The 15018-nt window shown below is 36.8% G+C and overlaps 3 protein-coding genes and 1 pseudogene across 8 annotated transcripts; 1 reads left to right on the top strand and 3 right to left on the bottom strand.

The window, feature by feature from the left end:
* Nucleotides 1–449: 449 nt before the first annotated feature.
* LOC104749685 (poly(ADP-ribose) glycohydrolase 1-like) lies at nt 450–6368 on the bottom strand. The gene is made up of 10 exons (XM_010471362.3): nt 5027–6368; nt 4756–4941; nt 4585–4688; nt 4303–4513; nt 4125–4229; nt 3929–4047; nt 3711–3854; nt 1244–1415; nt 1089–1151; nt 450–1012 (listed from the first exon to the last, which is right to left on the bottom strand). The coding sequence occupies exons 1-10, from the start codon at nt 5273–5275 to the stop codon at nt 863–865; spliced, it is 1503 nt and encodes a 500-aa protein (XP_010469664.2). The 5' UTR covers nt 5276–6368; the 3' UTR covers nt 450–862.
* On the top strand, nt 6034–7248 carry LOC104753344 (B3 domain-containing protein At2g31720 pseudogene; annotated as a pseudogene).
* Nucleotides 7249–7498: 250 nt separating this feature from the next.
* On the bottom strand, nt 7499–10537 carry LOC104749683 (putative poly(ADP-ribose) glycohydrolase 2). 2 transcript variants are annotated; one of them, XM_087491631.1, is made up of 11 exons: nt 10157–10537; nt 9817–10002; nt 9533–9636; nt 9239–9443; nt 9020–9124; nt 8821–8939; nt 8579–8722; nt 8373–8490; nt 8115–8288; nt 7917–7979; nt 7499–7826 (listed from the first exon to the last, which is right to left on the bottom strand). In XM_087491631.1, exons 1-11 carry the CDS (start codon nt 10535–10537, stop codon nt 7689–7691), a joined length of 1737 nt encoding a protein of 578 aa, XP_087347757.1. In that variant the 3' UTR covers nt 7499–7688. The 2 variants fall into 2 exon arrangements, with proteins under 2 accessions (XP_087347757.1, XP_087347758.1); XM_087491632.1 differs by lacking the exon at nt 7917–7979.
* On the bottom strand, nt 10517–14881 carry LOC104749684 (poly(ADP-ribose) glycohydrolase 1). Of its 5 annotated transcripts, none has more exons than XR_015584581.1 (12): nt 14301–14881; nt 14030–14215; nt 13751–13854; nt 13091–13295; nt 12892–12996; nt 12640–12758; nt 12456–12542; nt 12174–12317; nt 11899–12010; nt 11584–11781; nt 11246–11308; nt 10517–11047 (listed from the first exon to the last, which is right to left on the bottom strand). XR_015584581.1 is itself a non-coding variant. In XM_087491633.1 (11 exons), the coding sequence occupies exons 1-11, from the start codon at nt 14541–14543 to the stop codon at nt 10886–10888; spliced, it is 1641 nt and encodes a 546-aa protein (XP_087347759.1). In that variant the 5' UTR covers nt 14544–14881; the 3' UTR covers nt 10517–10885. The 5 variants fall into 5 exon arrangements, 2 of the variants coding, with proteins under 2 accessions (XP_087347759.1, XP_087347760.1); XR_015584583.1 differs by having other exon boundaries at nt 12902–12996; XR_015584582.1 differs by lacking the exon at nt 12456–12542 and having other exon boundaries at nt 12902–12996.
* Between the last annotated feature and the right edge of the window lie 137 nt (nt 14882–15018).

The raw sequence follows: 15018 nt of genomic DNA, 5'->3' as shown, positions 1-15018 counted from the left end.
GCAGTATTATTTCTAATTGGATGAACTTTTTAAAAGAAAACACTTATTAATCTACGTGCTTTTAGTTAAAACATTTTATATTTTGAAACAATTAGTGTACCTAAGTCATTTAACTTGTTTATCCTCGAGTTCGGACCTCGTGACACATTACACACTAATAATTTTTTATTTTTTCTTTGATGCATGAAATAGAAAAGTTTCTTATACATTTCCTTTTGGATTCCTACTTAAACATATTTGAAAATCACTAATTATGTCAAAATATATTTTACCAAATAAAAGAAAAGACCGGCCAATCAAAATACAAGAAAAATACAAATGAAATTACTTTTGTTATAAAGAAGTAAAGACAAATGACTGAGTAGGAAAAATAAGAACCTAAAGTTTTGACCAAAAAATAAATAAGAAATAAAATCTATTTAAGTAGTAAACTTCCTCTCTTATCATCCATCCTACAATCTCTCCACCAATCAACTATTTGCTATTCGTTCTTGCAGAGAAAGCCATACAAATTTTGCCGAGTGTGCGCAAAGATGGATGCAGAGAGTGATTGGAGGATATTTGTTAACACCCCAAGGAGAAGGAGAAGCAGAAGGGATTACCCAATCGTCTTCATGCCTGGATACCTTGTTCCACCTCCGTCTCCTGTTTATGCTCCAGCTTCAGCTCCAGCTCCATATCCAGATTTGTATTTGATTGTTATCATCTTTGTGTTCTAAGTGTTATGTTATTTTGTGCGGATCTTCTTTCAATAAAGTTTGTTACCTTCCTAATGTAATTGGATGATAACAATGGAACTATTTCATTTTCCTTTTTGCACCTCTATCTCAAAAGTGAAATCACAATGAGATTTGTTTCGCTATTAAGAAGATTTGATCGAAATAAGCCAATCAAACAAACCAAGTTTAGGTTCTCTTCTTTTCTTGTTTTTCAACCTCTGGTTCGAATACTTGACCAGGTTCTTCCATAAGTATCCCACTGTCCATCCTTTAGATACAACCAATTCTGTTACCTGTAGCAAAGCACCATAATGATCAGCACAGAAAATTGTTCTATCTTGTAATTTGATATCGTGAGAGAGACTAAACCTGATTAAGATTATGTAGTGCTTCAAATCCAAAAGTGTAGTAAGACATGAAAGGTCTTCTTGCCTGAGAAGAGTGAAAAAAAATGTGAGCAAAAGAAAAGCCATTGGTTGGTAATTAATCAAGCAAATGTTGGAGATAAGAGTGTAAGATTTGACCTGTGATACAGCAAGCCACTGAAGAAGAGACTTGAGCTCAGGATCTCCACCATAAGCACCACATCCCCAATTCCCTGTAGCAACACCAACTCCATCTTCATGATCAATGCACAGCGCTTTACTCTGATTCTTGCAGATGTGGAGGAAACCACAAAGAGCCTTATTGGTCTCTCTGACGAAGAAAGAATTAAGAAAAAATTACTGAGATGTTATAGAATATTGCTGGTATATTATACATTTTCTAAAAAATTACTCATATATTTAGTGTCGTGAGTGTAATTACAATTATCACCTTGGGTTAATTTTTCATTTTTAATTTCAAAATATTTAAAAAATAATCAGCAAAACTATGCCACGTCATATGACGGCTGAGTTATAATGTTTTGTGGCTGACTTATAACAAAAAATAACTGAAAGTAAACGGCTGAATTTTATTACTTGATGACTAAGTTATAATACTTAAGGGAAAACGAAAGGTCTCGTAGATTCATATGACGATTGAGTTATATTGCTACTCGGCTGTATATAAATAACTCAGCCGACACAAACCTTGTTCGAGAACATGTAGCTCAGCTTTAGCCGATGGCTCAACGCTTTCAATCTGTAGTCATCGAGAACCAACTTAACAAGGTTGTTGTGCGTTGTTTTTGCATCTATCTGCACAACTCTACACCCTCTATCGTAGGTGTTAAATATATATTTGTGTTTCTTTATCCAATTACCGGAAACAACAATTACTGGAACTGGATCCATGAACGAAAATGAAAAAGAATGAGGAAAATTAAAAAGTGAAGAACATGTAAATCCTTCACTTTTGAACTAGGTGAAGAACAAGAATCGAAAAAAAGACGTTTTGTATTTCCTAAGATGATGACATGGATGATGTGTCCGAAGTGGCAAGTCAGCCACCAAACGAACATGTAAATCAGCCAAAAAACAAAATTATAACTCAGTCGCAACATGAATACTATTACAGTAATTAAAAAACAAAAAAACGGCTGCCAAATTCAGCCGCTTAATGTTATAACTCAAATGAAAATATGTAACTCAGCTGTAACGTTTAATAAGTCGGCCGTAACTAAATGATATTCTAGTAATTAAAATTTTGCTACTAAGTAAGCCTTCAAATGGCTGAGTTTTCCAATAAGTCAGCTGATGACGGCTGAGTTATAGTATTTAATCATTACTCAGCCGTAACGACATCTCATAAGTAAGCCGTTGTTATTAACTCATACAGTCGGTGAAAATTAATTCAGTCGTGTCAAAGTATTAACTCAGCCAAATTTTTGACAACTCAACCATCGGGTAAAAATTCAGCCGTTCTTATGACTGAGTTTTGCTCTTAACTCAACAGAACTCAGCCATGTTCTCATAACTCAGACAGATTTTATTAAATCAGTCGTAAGTACACGTTGAGTTATGCTTGTAAATCAGTCGTCCGCTCATAACTCAACCATTTCCATAAATTAGCCGCAACATACCGTACGTCAGTCGTCATTACTGTTGTAGCGCTTTACGGTTGAGTTATTTAATACACGTCAGCGATTTCTAACGTGGCGACGCGATTATCTGATGTGGCAATGGCAATTACGTTTTTTCCTATAACGTGCAACAAGGATATGCTGGGTGTAGAAAATAGACCTGAAATATGATAGTAATACAAAAGAGTTTTGTATGGTTCTGGTAATAGAGAAGCATTCTCAAGAAAATGCTGATGTGTCATCGTTAGAGAGCTCGAGACACCAATGAATTTATTGCCCTTATTTTTATGGATATTTACACTTAATTGCTATTGAATAATTAAGCAATATTCCTTTATACAATTAATTAAAAAAATCAAACATTTCAAATTTAAAATTTATTTTATTCATTTTTATAATATATTTAATTATTAAAATATAAAATCATTAGTTTTAACACGTTTTCAAAACCGGAATTTATTCACATATTAAAAAAATTGATTACTATTCACATATTTAAATTTTCTAAAATAAAATTATCACAATAATCATTATTATAGGGAATGGACTTATTTAATATCATTGGTATAATATTTCACGGGTGAAACATACTTACACAAAATAAAGAATTAAGAAGAAAAAAAATCTTGCATAGAATTAGAATGAAAAAGAGCGGGTTATACATATATTTCATACATAATAATTTGATCTAAACATATTCTCACGGGTTATATTTTTTTTTATAGAAACAAATTTTAGATCCCAAAAATAACTTTACTCATAATTTTAATTTTATTTGCATAGATTTATCCGGCACTATGCGGATTGTTACCTAGTAGTACTTAAAATGTATGACACATGAATAAATCTCCCAAGACTTAAAGAGGAAATAAAAGGGGGATAAAAAAAAAGAAGAAATGTTTTTTTTTGGAAAATAAAAAAAGAGAGAAATGTTAAGAAACAATATGATATAAGACTTGACAATGTAAGAATCTATTCAACACTACCTGAGGAGGGATTCAGGTTTGTATTGGGAGACTCCTGGGTGACGCAGAGCATCTATAGCTACGATTCTCGTTGTTCGCCTTCCGAAAACATCTGCTTCCTTTGTATCAATATAGTCACCAAAAAACCGAAACGAAGATGCATATCTGCAGAAAGTAGACAGCCATTTTAAAAACATAAAGTGTCAATTAATGTCGTGACAGATTCACTCATGTTGTACCCTGTGTAATGAGAGAATCTTTCTGCACCAACAACTTCAATGGCTTCATTGACTTCCATGGTTGGTAAGAAGAGCATCCCAACGATCAATTCTGGGTTGATCATGAATCTAATCTCTTCCTGTATGTTTCGAAGAAATTATTCACATCAGGAAACTTCACAAGATCAAAAGGAATTTAGGTTTAGGGTTTAAAGACCTGGACACATCCCTTGCGAAGAGCGCCACCTCCTAAGTTCTTGTTGGCGAAGTCAACTTCAAGAGCTTCAACGCTTTGATCCTCGATCAAACCAGAAGTATGGACCTACACACAAACCCTTTACAGATCCTATTAAATATCAAAAACATTAATCTCATCTGGTTGGTTAATTAATTACCTCAACAGGGCAGAGTTTGACAGTAGAGTTTCTCCAAAAGCCTTCATCAGGAAAAGCTTCGAGACCAGAAGAATCTTTCTCTAAAGTGAGAATCTTTCTTTCGAATGAGACAAATCCAGGAGGGATACATAAATATAGCCTCTGGAAGTAATGAGTTATGCACTTTATCTTGTTCTCTTGATGCTCATTTCGTCCCGTGTTAATTAGGCTTCTGCAATAGGTCAACACAAGATCTTAGATCTTGACTTTGTACATGAAATTTGTTTGAGAATGTGTACTCACCCGAATAGTTTGTCGAAATTGATGATTGGTAGATGATTCGAGCCTCTATTATCGACAGGGAACAAACAAAAGAAAGAACATGAAAGCAATGCTCCTATAAGTTCCTGCCATGGACAAAACATAAATCAAACTTTGTTTCTGTATTAAAGTGTTTGGATTTGGAAGATATACCTGGCTGAGGAACACAATGCCATCTTTCTTGGGGCCTAAGACACGAAGACCGGTTTTGGTTCCATTGATAAGGTTGTCTGAATTTAGATAGTGTAGTTCCAAGAGATATGGGAATCTTAGAAGAAGACAAGCCATTGCAGGTAAAACCTCGTTAAACCATCTGATTGATTCTTCTTTCGACATCCTCTGCACCATACCAAAACATTAATCATTCAATCAAATCCAAATGATTCGGAAAAGTTTTTTAAAAATATATATGAGTTTTTGTTACCTCGTCAAAGTAGAGAGCGTAGCCTTCAAGTGATGAAGAAGAAAGATGACAAGTCAAAGAGAGAGCTTGTCTCATGTCAGAGATGAAATCAGAGAGAGTTTGTCCCGAATCCACTCGGCTGTGACTCGGTCCTTTGGTCATAGCTTCTAAAACCTCCACCAAGTGCGGTGATGGCCAAGACAGAGACGAATCTTGAATCTTTAACGGCAAGTAGGGTAAGATCGTCTCAAGATCTTCTCTTTTCTCCATTGCTCCGTATTTTTTTCTTATGTCTTTCAACTTTCTCTTGCTTTTCAATGTGAGGTTGCAGGTTTCTTTCTAAAAATCGAAGCCACAACATAAATATATAGAAACCTAACTTAACACCGTTGACATTTACTCTTTTGACTAAATAGATTAGTTTATTATAACATTCCTTGTAAATCAAGAAACTTGGAAAGGATTATTCAGACAAATTCAAGTCTCTACAGCTCACCACTCTGATTAATTAAGTATTCAAAGGCTATATTCGGTCTGCCATTCGAATTCAAAGTCATAAGAACGAAGTAGAGGAGCATTATAACAAATTAGTGTAGAAGACAACAAAATGGGCATAGAATGAGTTACTGATGGTGGCCGCATAATGTTTTAGGACAATTCGATAGAAACCTAAAATTTAAGTAACCTATTATGACTAATTTTGTTTATTATTTGGCTCCACCAGCAAGCAAAAAAAATATTTTTAAAAATCAGCAAGGGTGAGTTTTGGGTTAGTCGCGCGTGTGGCGGGTGCATTTCAAAATTCTTCACTAAGAAAAAAGGATATTGTAGAGGTTTCATATAGAGATTATCTGAAACTAATTAAAATTATATAGAGATTATCTTAACACTAAGAAAAAAAAGATTTACTAGCGATTTAATATATATACACATTTCACCTTGGTCGCTTTGGGACTATATAAGTAAAGACTATATGACTCCTCTCTCTGCCGCTTGACTCTTTTCTTTTGTATCTATATTTGATAACGATGGAGAGAGCTGATTATGATCAACTCAAGCGTTTTCAGCGAGAGAAGAGAGCGTTTGATATTCTATCTTTAGCCACGGAGGGAATGGTTAGAGCTTTTAGATATTTTGAGGAGAAAGGAAAAAACATCCCCCAACGCTCATCATGCTAGTGTGAAGGATAGCAAGAGAGAGAGAGGGAGGACAACGATGATGATCTCTTGCAGCTCGGGCAAACGACAGAAGATGATTCATGGGTGTGAGAATCAAGCCCCTGTACAAAACCCTAATCCTGATGCTTGTTCTCCAAGTTTGTGCCATGTAGCCTCCAAGAGGCGTGGACAAGTGGTAATTTCCAACACGGTAAGAAGAAGAAAGGCCCCGGTTATAGAAAGAGAGGCGGTGGTTCAAGAGAGAGGTAGGACGCCGGAATGGCTGGTTAACGTGATGAGAGAAAAGAATGGTACGGGCGCGAAGATGATAATGAGGGAGAAGGTTCTTAAAGAGAGTGATGTCAACAAACGCGAGGCCCGTCTCTTGATTCCCTGGAACGACATAGTGGATATGGACTTAATGAACGATGAGGAGTTGGAAATCGTAGACAAACATCACAGAAAATAGACTAAAAAAGGATTAGATTTTACCTTGGTGGGTTTGAAGGGTCAAACATAGGATCTTAACCTCAGGAGATGGGATATGGGGTCCAATTCCAACTACGTCTTGGCTTCAGGGTGGAACAAGGTCGTCTTCTGTCCCGTTAAAAGGCTAAGGAGAGGCCAGAGGTTTCAGATTTGGTCCTTCCGCTCCCCAGACAAGCTCTATATTGCTCTCGTTCCTCCGGAACCAGCTCCAGCTCTGGCTATCGCTCTTGGTCCGGCTACAGATCTAGCTCCATCTTCAATTCTGGCTCCACTATTATCGAGGCACAAGAAGAGTGGCAGAGGAGATTATTTGTTGACCTTCCAAGGAGAAGGTTGACCAATCGAGTTCCGGTTCCAGTTAAAGATTGCGAGGGACTAAATTTATTGGCTGAGGTATGCGAGGATACGACTCGTCATGACTCATGAGGCTGTACAAGTGGCAAATGAGGGGAGCTCACTGGTCTCCGTCACAGAACGGGATCTCGAGATCCGGCTGTAAACTAAAGATTCTGTCAAATACTAATTTCTCTCCGTTTTTTTTGGTTTTTTTTTTTTTGGTTTGGTTTTGGTTGTGGACTCTTATCTCTATTGCCGTGGGATGCCATGCAAGTAGCTTTTTTCCAAAGCATTGGAAGATATGGTTTTTTGGATTTTTTGTCCTTTTTTTTTCTAGGTGTTATTCTTTTGTGGGGTTTTAATGTTAAGTTGACTGAGAGTGTTATTATAAGATTGTGCTGATATATTTCATTCCTTATAATGGTTCCTTTGTTTTTACGGAAAATGTTTGTTTTTGTCTAGTTTTATCACATACTAACATAAACAATAGTCGCCCGAAACAAACAACTGGTTTTGATTATGTCCGAGTAAAATCCTATAAGCAGATATAAGATCGGAATTACAAACAAATTACATAGTGAGAGACTTTATTTACTGAGGTATTATTAGACTTCAGATGTCAGAAACAGACACAGAGGCATGGATTTATCTCACATAATTCAGAAAAGAACATACAATATAACTTTGGCTCAATTGGCCCTCTAGGTAGACAGTGAGGTTATGAGCCACGAGAAAAAGCCAAGCCATGTTTTTCTGCTGAGCCGTTCTGAAGAATACTCAACTAGCTTTTTCCATAGGTCTCCTACAGTCATTTCTTCCAAAGTGATCCTTTCGGTCACCTGAAAAAAGAAACATAGATACAGCATTTAAGGTTTTTGAAATGGGAGAAAGAGTGGTACCATTGTTTAATGAATTATGATTCTAATAACCTGATTGAGATTTTGCAGGGCTTGGAGGCCAAATGTGTAGTATGACATGAAGGGCCTTCCCGACTATAGATCGAGAGTGTTATCACAGTATGGTGGAATATGCTTATTGTGTTTTGCAAGATATACTATTTTAAAATAGAGAAGAGTACAGCTGATCTTGTATTATGTTGCCAAAAAAAAAAAAATAGAGAAGAGTACCTGTGAAATGGCAAGCCACTGAAGCATGACCTTTAGTTCTGGATCACCTCCAAACACACCGCATCCCCAGTTCCCTGTAGCTACACCAATTTTCTTCTCTTCATGATCGAGACACCATCTCTGAGAGCTTTCTACAACTTGGTTCGCGGAATCTGATGTACGAGGAACTTGCCTCTATGCGGAAAAATAAATGAACATTGGAAAAGTCAGGAAAAAAATCTTAACAAAGTATGCTAAATCCAAGTTTGATGGTCTTACAGAAGATGATGCTTCAAGCTGAGTATTGTTAGTGTCTGTCTTAAGTGGGATCTTAAGAGATCCATCAATTTTATATTTGCATTGATGAATGTAGCCGCTAAAAGCTTTGTTAACCTCTCTATATAAACAAAAGGAGCAGTTGAGAATTTCACAAACTATATAAGAAATCAGAATGATAAATTGGCTGAAAGGCAAGTTTTGATTACCTAACGAGGGCATCAAGTTTGTACTGTCCCATTCCTGGGCCAGGCATGGCATCTATAGCTATGACTCTCGTTTTTCGCCTCTTGAAAATGTCTAAATCCTTCTTGTCTGTGTAATCGCCAGCATATTGGAACGAAGGTCCATACCTGAATGGAGCCACCATGAGTTAAGATTTTGTGACGATCCTATAATAAGTTTAGCATCTAACCTAAAAAGATCCTAAAAAGAACATCTACTTACTTACCCAGTATAACACGAAAATCTTTCAACGCCCACAATTTCAATTGCTTCATTTGCATCCATACGAGGCAAAAAGATCATGCCGGCGATAAGTTCTGGGTTGATCACAAACCTTATTTCTTCCTACATAAGTAGTAGAGTTTAGTAGCTGAGATAGTAGAGTTTTAAAGAAGAGAAAAAAAAAAAGGAAGTAATAGTCAGACCTGTAGAGTATCATAACTCAGAGTAAGTCCTCCAAAATACTCATCTGCAAAATCCACTTCAAGAGCTTCACCTGGTTGATCTTCTATAGCTCCCGAGGTGTGAACCTACTCCAATAAAAAATGGATCAAGAGGAGAATAACCTAAAGCATACTCATGAATCATCCCAAAGAAATGGATTCAACTGCGAAGAAGGCTTGGTCTGAGTGTTTCTATGTTACCTCAATGGAGCAAAGTGGGGTGACAGAATTAGCCCATGAATCAGCCTCAGGATAAGAAACAAAGTGAGGATGGTATTTCAGCGGAAGAATTTTTCTCTCAAATGAAACAAAGCCGGTAGGCATACATCGACATATTCTTCCAAAGTAATGGATAAGGCACTTTATTTTGTTTTCTTGCTTCGTGCATTGACGCATATATGGAAACCTTAAAAACCACAAGAATTAGGATTTGTGAGTTTGGGGCATATGGTTGTAACTCGTAACTTTGTAAAGGATAATGAGGGAGCCACATACGAAAACAATGCATCGAAGTTGATTCCTTGAAGATTCTTTAAGCGTCTATCAACTTCAGGGAACAAACAAAAGAATGAACATGCAAGAAGAGCAGCAATCAAATCCTGCAGAAGGCAGAAAATATAGCAAGGGGAAAATTAAGTAGAATAGGAGAGAAATGAAGCTTGGTTGTAAAAATCAAGTAACCTCACCTCTAAAACTTACTAGAACGTTACTATATCATCTTTTATTTAATGCAACACAGTGTATGTTTTTGTTTGTTTGTTTGGATTCAAAGAGTATACCTGGCTAAGTAACACAATTCCAGCTTCTTGAGGGCCTAATAGACGAAGCCCGGACGCAATACCATCAAGAACATGATCTGCCTTCTGATAATGTTTTTCTAACATGGAAGGTAATTGGAGAAGTAATCCACACAATGCAGGCACCACCGCACCAAAAAAGTTGGCTGACTCTTCTTTGGAAATTTTCTGCATCACAAGAAAAAAATTGTTTGTGAGTAATTTGAGTGCCTACCAATACCATTTTCCTAATGCTCCACGCCAAGTGTTCACCTTAAGAGAGACAATGCATCAAATAACACAAACAACTACGAAAGTAGATTAAAGACAGAAGAATTGTTACCTTGTCAAAGAAAAGAGCATACCCTTGTAACGCATAAGGTGTGAGATCATTAGCATTCAAGGAGAGGGATTTCCGCATATTCCTGATATGCAAGGTAAGAGCATCTCCCGAGTTAACCTTTGAATCACTCGGTCCTCTAGACATTGTTTGGAGCTCTTCTTCAACAGAAGGCGGCCAAACTAGCGATGAAGACTGAGCTACAAGAGGCAAATACTGAAGAATTGACCTAAGATCTGCCCTCTTCTCCATCCTTACTGCCTGAAAGAGATTTGAAAAGTAGGAGACAAACGTTTGCAAATGATTAAAGGAATGGACATTTGATGTTGCAACTATATGACTTAGTCCGTTGACTATTGTAGCTGAAAAGAAAAAGAAACCCATTTGATTTTATTTCTATCAGATGGCACCAAAGTCAAACAGGAACACGCTTTCCTGAGAGACTGAGTCAAATTCATGTCCTCTGACAACAAATGTTGGTGACCATACACTTTTCCCGGAAGATTTCAGGATAACCCTGAAATTTCAACTGTTAATACAAAAAGTTCCTTCAAACAAAGACTGATTCTAACATTTGACCAAAACCATAACTTAGCAAGACAATCGCGCCTAAACAAATTATGCTTGAGGATAAAGAACTGGTGAAATGACTTTTTACATATTCATGTGGTAAAATGCATAGAGACAGTATGAGGATGCATCAAACAAGTTAATGAAAGCGAATTTGCAGAGTCAAGACCGCTGGATAGTCTTGTTCGTGGTAGCTAAAGATGGAAGTAGCCACGAAAAGAAGCCAAGATTGGTTTGTTTGTTGAGCCTTTGAGCAGAATATTCTAGCATCATGTTCCACAGATCTCCAACAGTCCATTTATGGGAAAGAATCCACTTGGTCACCTGTCCTTGTAAGAGTATGTATCAGTTGCAAAATCAATTAATGTTCACCCAAGACCTGATCAGTACAATTTTAGGATACTTTATCTACTCACTACACACTCAATTCTTAGTAATGTCCGTTTTTAAATCTGAGGAGAAAAAGCAGAAACTGAAAGAGAGGTTCCAGAATGTGGAGATTTAAAAAGCAAGGGATGTTACCTGATCTAAGTTTTGGAGAGCCTCCACTCCAAACGTGTAGTATGATATAAATGGCCTTCGAGTCTGAAAAATAGCCATGACCAAATTAAGTAAGAAGCGTCAAATGAAAACCGCTATATATTTTTTATCATACGAACCGAATATTTGGAAAATTTGAATTTCATTCTAGAAAAATTTAGTGTGTTCTTACAGTCAAAACAAACTCGGCTTCTTTATGTTTGTTGTTTCTGATAGAAATGATCTTTATGTTTTTATTCTTATCTCCTATTGGCACTCAACTTGTACAATCCAGCAAAATTATAATTTCATCAATTTTAGCCGATGATGCAAAAAGGTACCTGGGAAGCAGCAAGCCATTGAATCGTAGCCTTTAGCTCTAGGTCTCCTCCAAAAACACCGCATCCCCAATTCCCAGTCGCGACACCATCATCTTCATGATCCATGCAATCAACTCCTTCCACATAAAAATCTCTGACAAGGTTGTTAGCAGGCTTTTCTCTACTCATTTCAACATCATTTAGTAAAGCTTCGTGTGACTGCATCAGAAACAGTAGAGAAAAAATAAAGGAGTATTAAACATTTACTTTTCTGAAGCTTAATTTAAATTGGCTACTAATGAAAACGATACTAAAAGTTTGTAGGATGATTCCAACCGTATTAGCGTCTGTATGTCGAAGACCCGAATCTCCTTCATCTATGACCATATTTTGGTGCTGCCAAGACTTGCTACAATTTAAAAAGCCACATAGAGCCTTATTAATATCCCTGGAAAAAGCGGAAAGAGAGGGAGAGAAGCAGCCATTAGAATTCAAGTGAAAAATGAACGAGCATAGAGGTAACATATCAGCAAAACTTCAAAATGTTGTATCGACACAAACTGTGGATTGTCTGAAAAACCTACGAATGCCCAAAAGAAGGTTTCACATACCGTAAAAGGCAAATCTCTTCAAAGTGTCTCATCTTCGGGGCACATAATGCATCTATTGCAACAATTCTGGTTCTTCGTCTTTGGAAAGGATCCTTGTCCTTTTTGTCAATGAAGTCACCAGCAAACCGAAACGAAGATGCATACCTACAGCAAAGAAAAATCATAGACTTTAAAGTAACTAAAAATATTAACCTTTATTGACAATTGGATCATTTAGATGCCAACTATCTGCCATTTATAAGTCAGTAATACATAATTCTTACTCTTATTTACGATGCATACCTACAACATAAGCAATAATTTAGACACTTCTTTCACTATTTTTCAACGTGCCTCAATCAGGATTTGTACAAATACTCTGAAACGAGTCTATTGGTCCATATACGTATCAAAGTACAGAGACTAATCAGTAATCAGCCAATATTAAGTAAACACAGATCAATGCTACAAAACTATCAAATCTCACCCTGTGTAACATGAAAATCTTTCTATACCAACTACTTCTATAGCTTCATTGTCATCCATTCGGGGCAAGAAAAGCATGCCAGCGATTAATTCAGGGTTGATCATGAAGCGTATCTCTTCCTGCAGAAGAATCCACTTAGAAATCAATGAAAAATCCTAAACCATTGATTTACAATAGATATTGTGAACAACGAAAATGAACTCAAGGATGATGCATGCTTCTGAAATCTAAAATCTAATATGAATCTCAAACCTGTACGCACCCCCTACTTAGGGAACCACCTCCGAGATACTTGTTCGCAAAGTCCACTTCAAGAGCATTGTCAGGTTGATCTTCAATTAACCCAAAAGAGTGAACCTGTAACAAGAAAGCTGTCGGTAAGAAGTAATGTACAAGCATTTGCAGATTCAGGGGTACAAGGTACCGAAATCCACAACCCAATATCTGTCACCTTAAAAGCACAAAGGGAAAACTCAGACTTGCTCCAGAAATCAGCGTCAGGAGCAGTGGTAGAAGAATTCTGGTATTCAGCTGGAAGAATCTTGCGTTCAAATGAAACAGTACCAATAGGCACGCAGGAGCAAAACCTTTCAAAGTAATGCATAATACACCTTATCTTGCTTTCTTGACTTTCACTATAACTTTCATAAAGGGTCCTGAAAAGAAAGGGAAAGTCTGATGTCAGACTACATGTACATAAAGTCCAAGACTCCAAATGAAATTTACTCAATGCACGCTAGATAGATACCACAAGTAAACTTTAGATAAGAAAAAAAAAGTCTTGACATGACATCTGATAGCTAATGAGTCACATACGTACGTGTTTTTCTTCACAACAAGCTAAACCAAGTCTAATAACTGAACTCTCAATGGAGACTGAATCCCATAAGCGATCTCTACAGGATATGATTCCTTTAGACTCTGACTCTCGAGTATGATTGTCAGTGAAATACATAATTAAAATCCCCTTTCTTTCATAATACTTGCTTGATCACTAATAACTTAAGCCAAAATGACTGACACAGTAATATTCTGCATTTCTTCCAAACAACCCTGATGTAGGCCTAATTCTTTAGGAAAAGTTTAGAAGACAAAGCGAGAGATCACATACGCAAACAAATGATCAAAGTTGATGACTGGTAGGTGTTTTGCACCTCTATTATCATCCGGAAACAAACAAAAGAAGGAACATGCAAGAAGAGCTCCAATCAACTCCTGCAATATTGATTGTGGAATGGACACGTGAGAAAAAAGCAATAATCCATAGAGAAACACACAACTATATCTTCAACAACACCAGGTCATTATCTTAGTAAGAACACATAAGATTGTAGGATTAAGCACTCTTTTGTAAAATGTAGGATTAGATTATATCACTTTGCATCAATACCTGGCTGAGGAAAACTATGCCAGCTTGTTGGGTATCTAACAAACGTAGACCTGTTTCGATTCCACTAACGATACTATCAGCATTTTGGTAATGCTCTTCCAATAGAGATGAAAACTTAAGGAGTAACTTCGCCAACGCCGGGATAATCTCATCAAACCATCTCTTTGATTCTTTCTCACCAATCAGCTGCAATTACCAGAATTTGGTTTGTTGAAGATACACTCAATTCCAAAAGCAAATCAACAAAAGTTCAATAAGAAATCAAAGTTACCTCGTCAAAGAGAAGAGCGTAGCCATGAGAAGCAGAAGGTTCGAGAGTTGAACAAGATAAGGATCTTCTCATATCGGAAATTGCTTGCCGTAGAACCTCTCCTGAGTCAACTCGGCTGTGAGATGGTCCTTCAGACATTGCCTTCAGGGCCTCCACCACTCGCGGCGGCCAATACAGCGACGATGAACGAATTACAAGTGGAAGGTACGGGAGAATCGAGTTAAGATCATCTCGGTTCTCCATTGTTTTCCGATTTTTCTCAATTTTACAGTTCTCTCACTTGCTTTTGAAACAGGTCTCCGAGAAGAATCGCTTCGGCGAGAAGATTCTTTCTGCTGCCGCAAAAGTCAAGAATGAGAGAGAAGGTGAAGGAAAACCGGTTTGCTTAAACCGAGAAGTTGGAAACTGAACCGAATAGATAATGTTTGGTTTAGTTGGATTCACCGGTTCATCTCTATGAAATCGAAATATTATTTTGATGAATTTTATTCATTCATTTGATTGGTTAACGGGTAAAAAATCAGGTTTTCGATTTAAAATTTAGTTTTGTGGAACATCGATGAATAGAAAGTTTTTCACATAACATATAATTTCATAATAATCATAAATAAAGAGAAAATATTTTAAATTAACAATAATTTGGTGGTACTGGTTATGGTCTAATTCTAATGGATCACATCACAACATTGTTATTCTTAATTATACATACCTTCACTTA

This window comes from Camelina sativa, chromosome 16, assembly GCF_030686135.1.
Source record: "Camelina sativa cultivar CO46 ecotype springtype chromosome 16, ASM3068613v1".
NCBI classification, from domain to species: domain Eukaryota; kingdom Viridiplantae; phylum Streptophyta; class Magnoliopsida; order Brassicales; family Brassicaceae; genus Camelina; species Camelina sativa.
The sequence above is the reverse complement of the archived record's forward strand: the minus strand, read 5'-3'. Positions and strand labels throughout refer to the sequence as shown.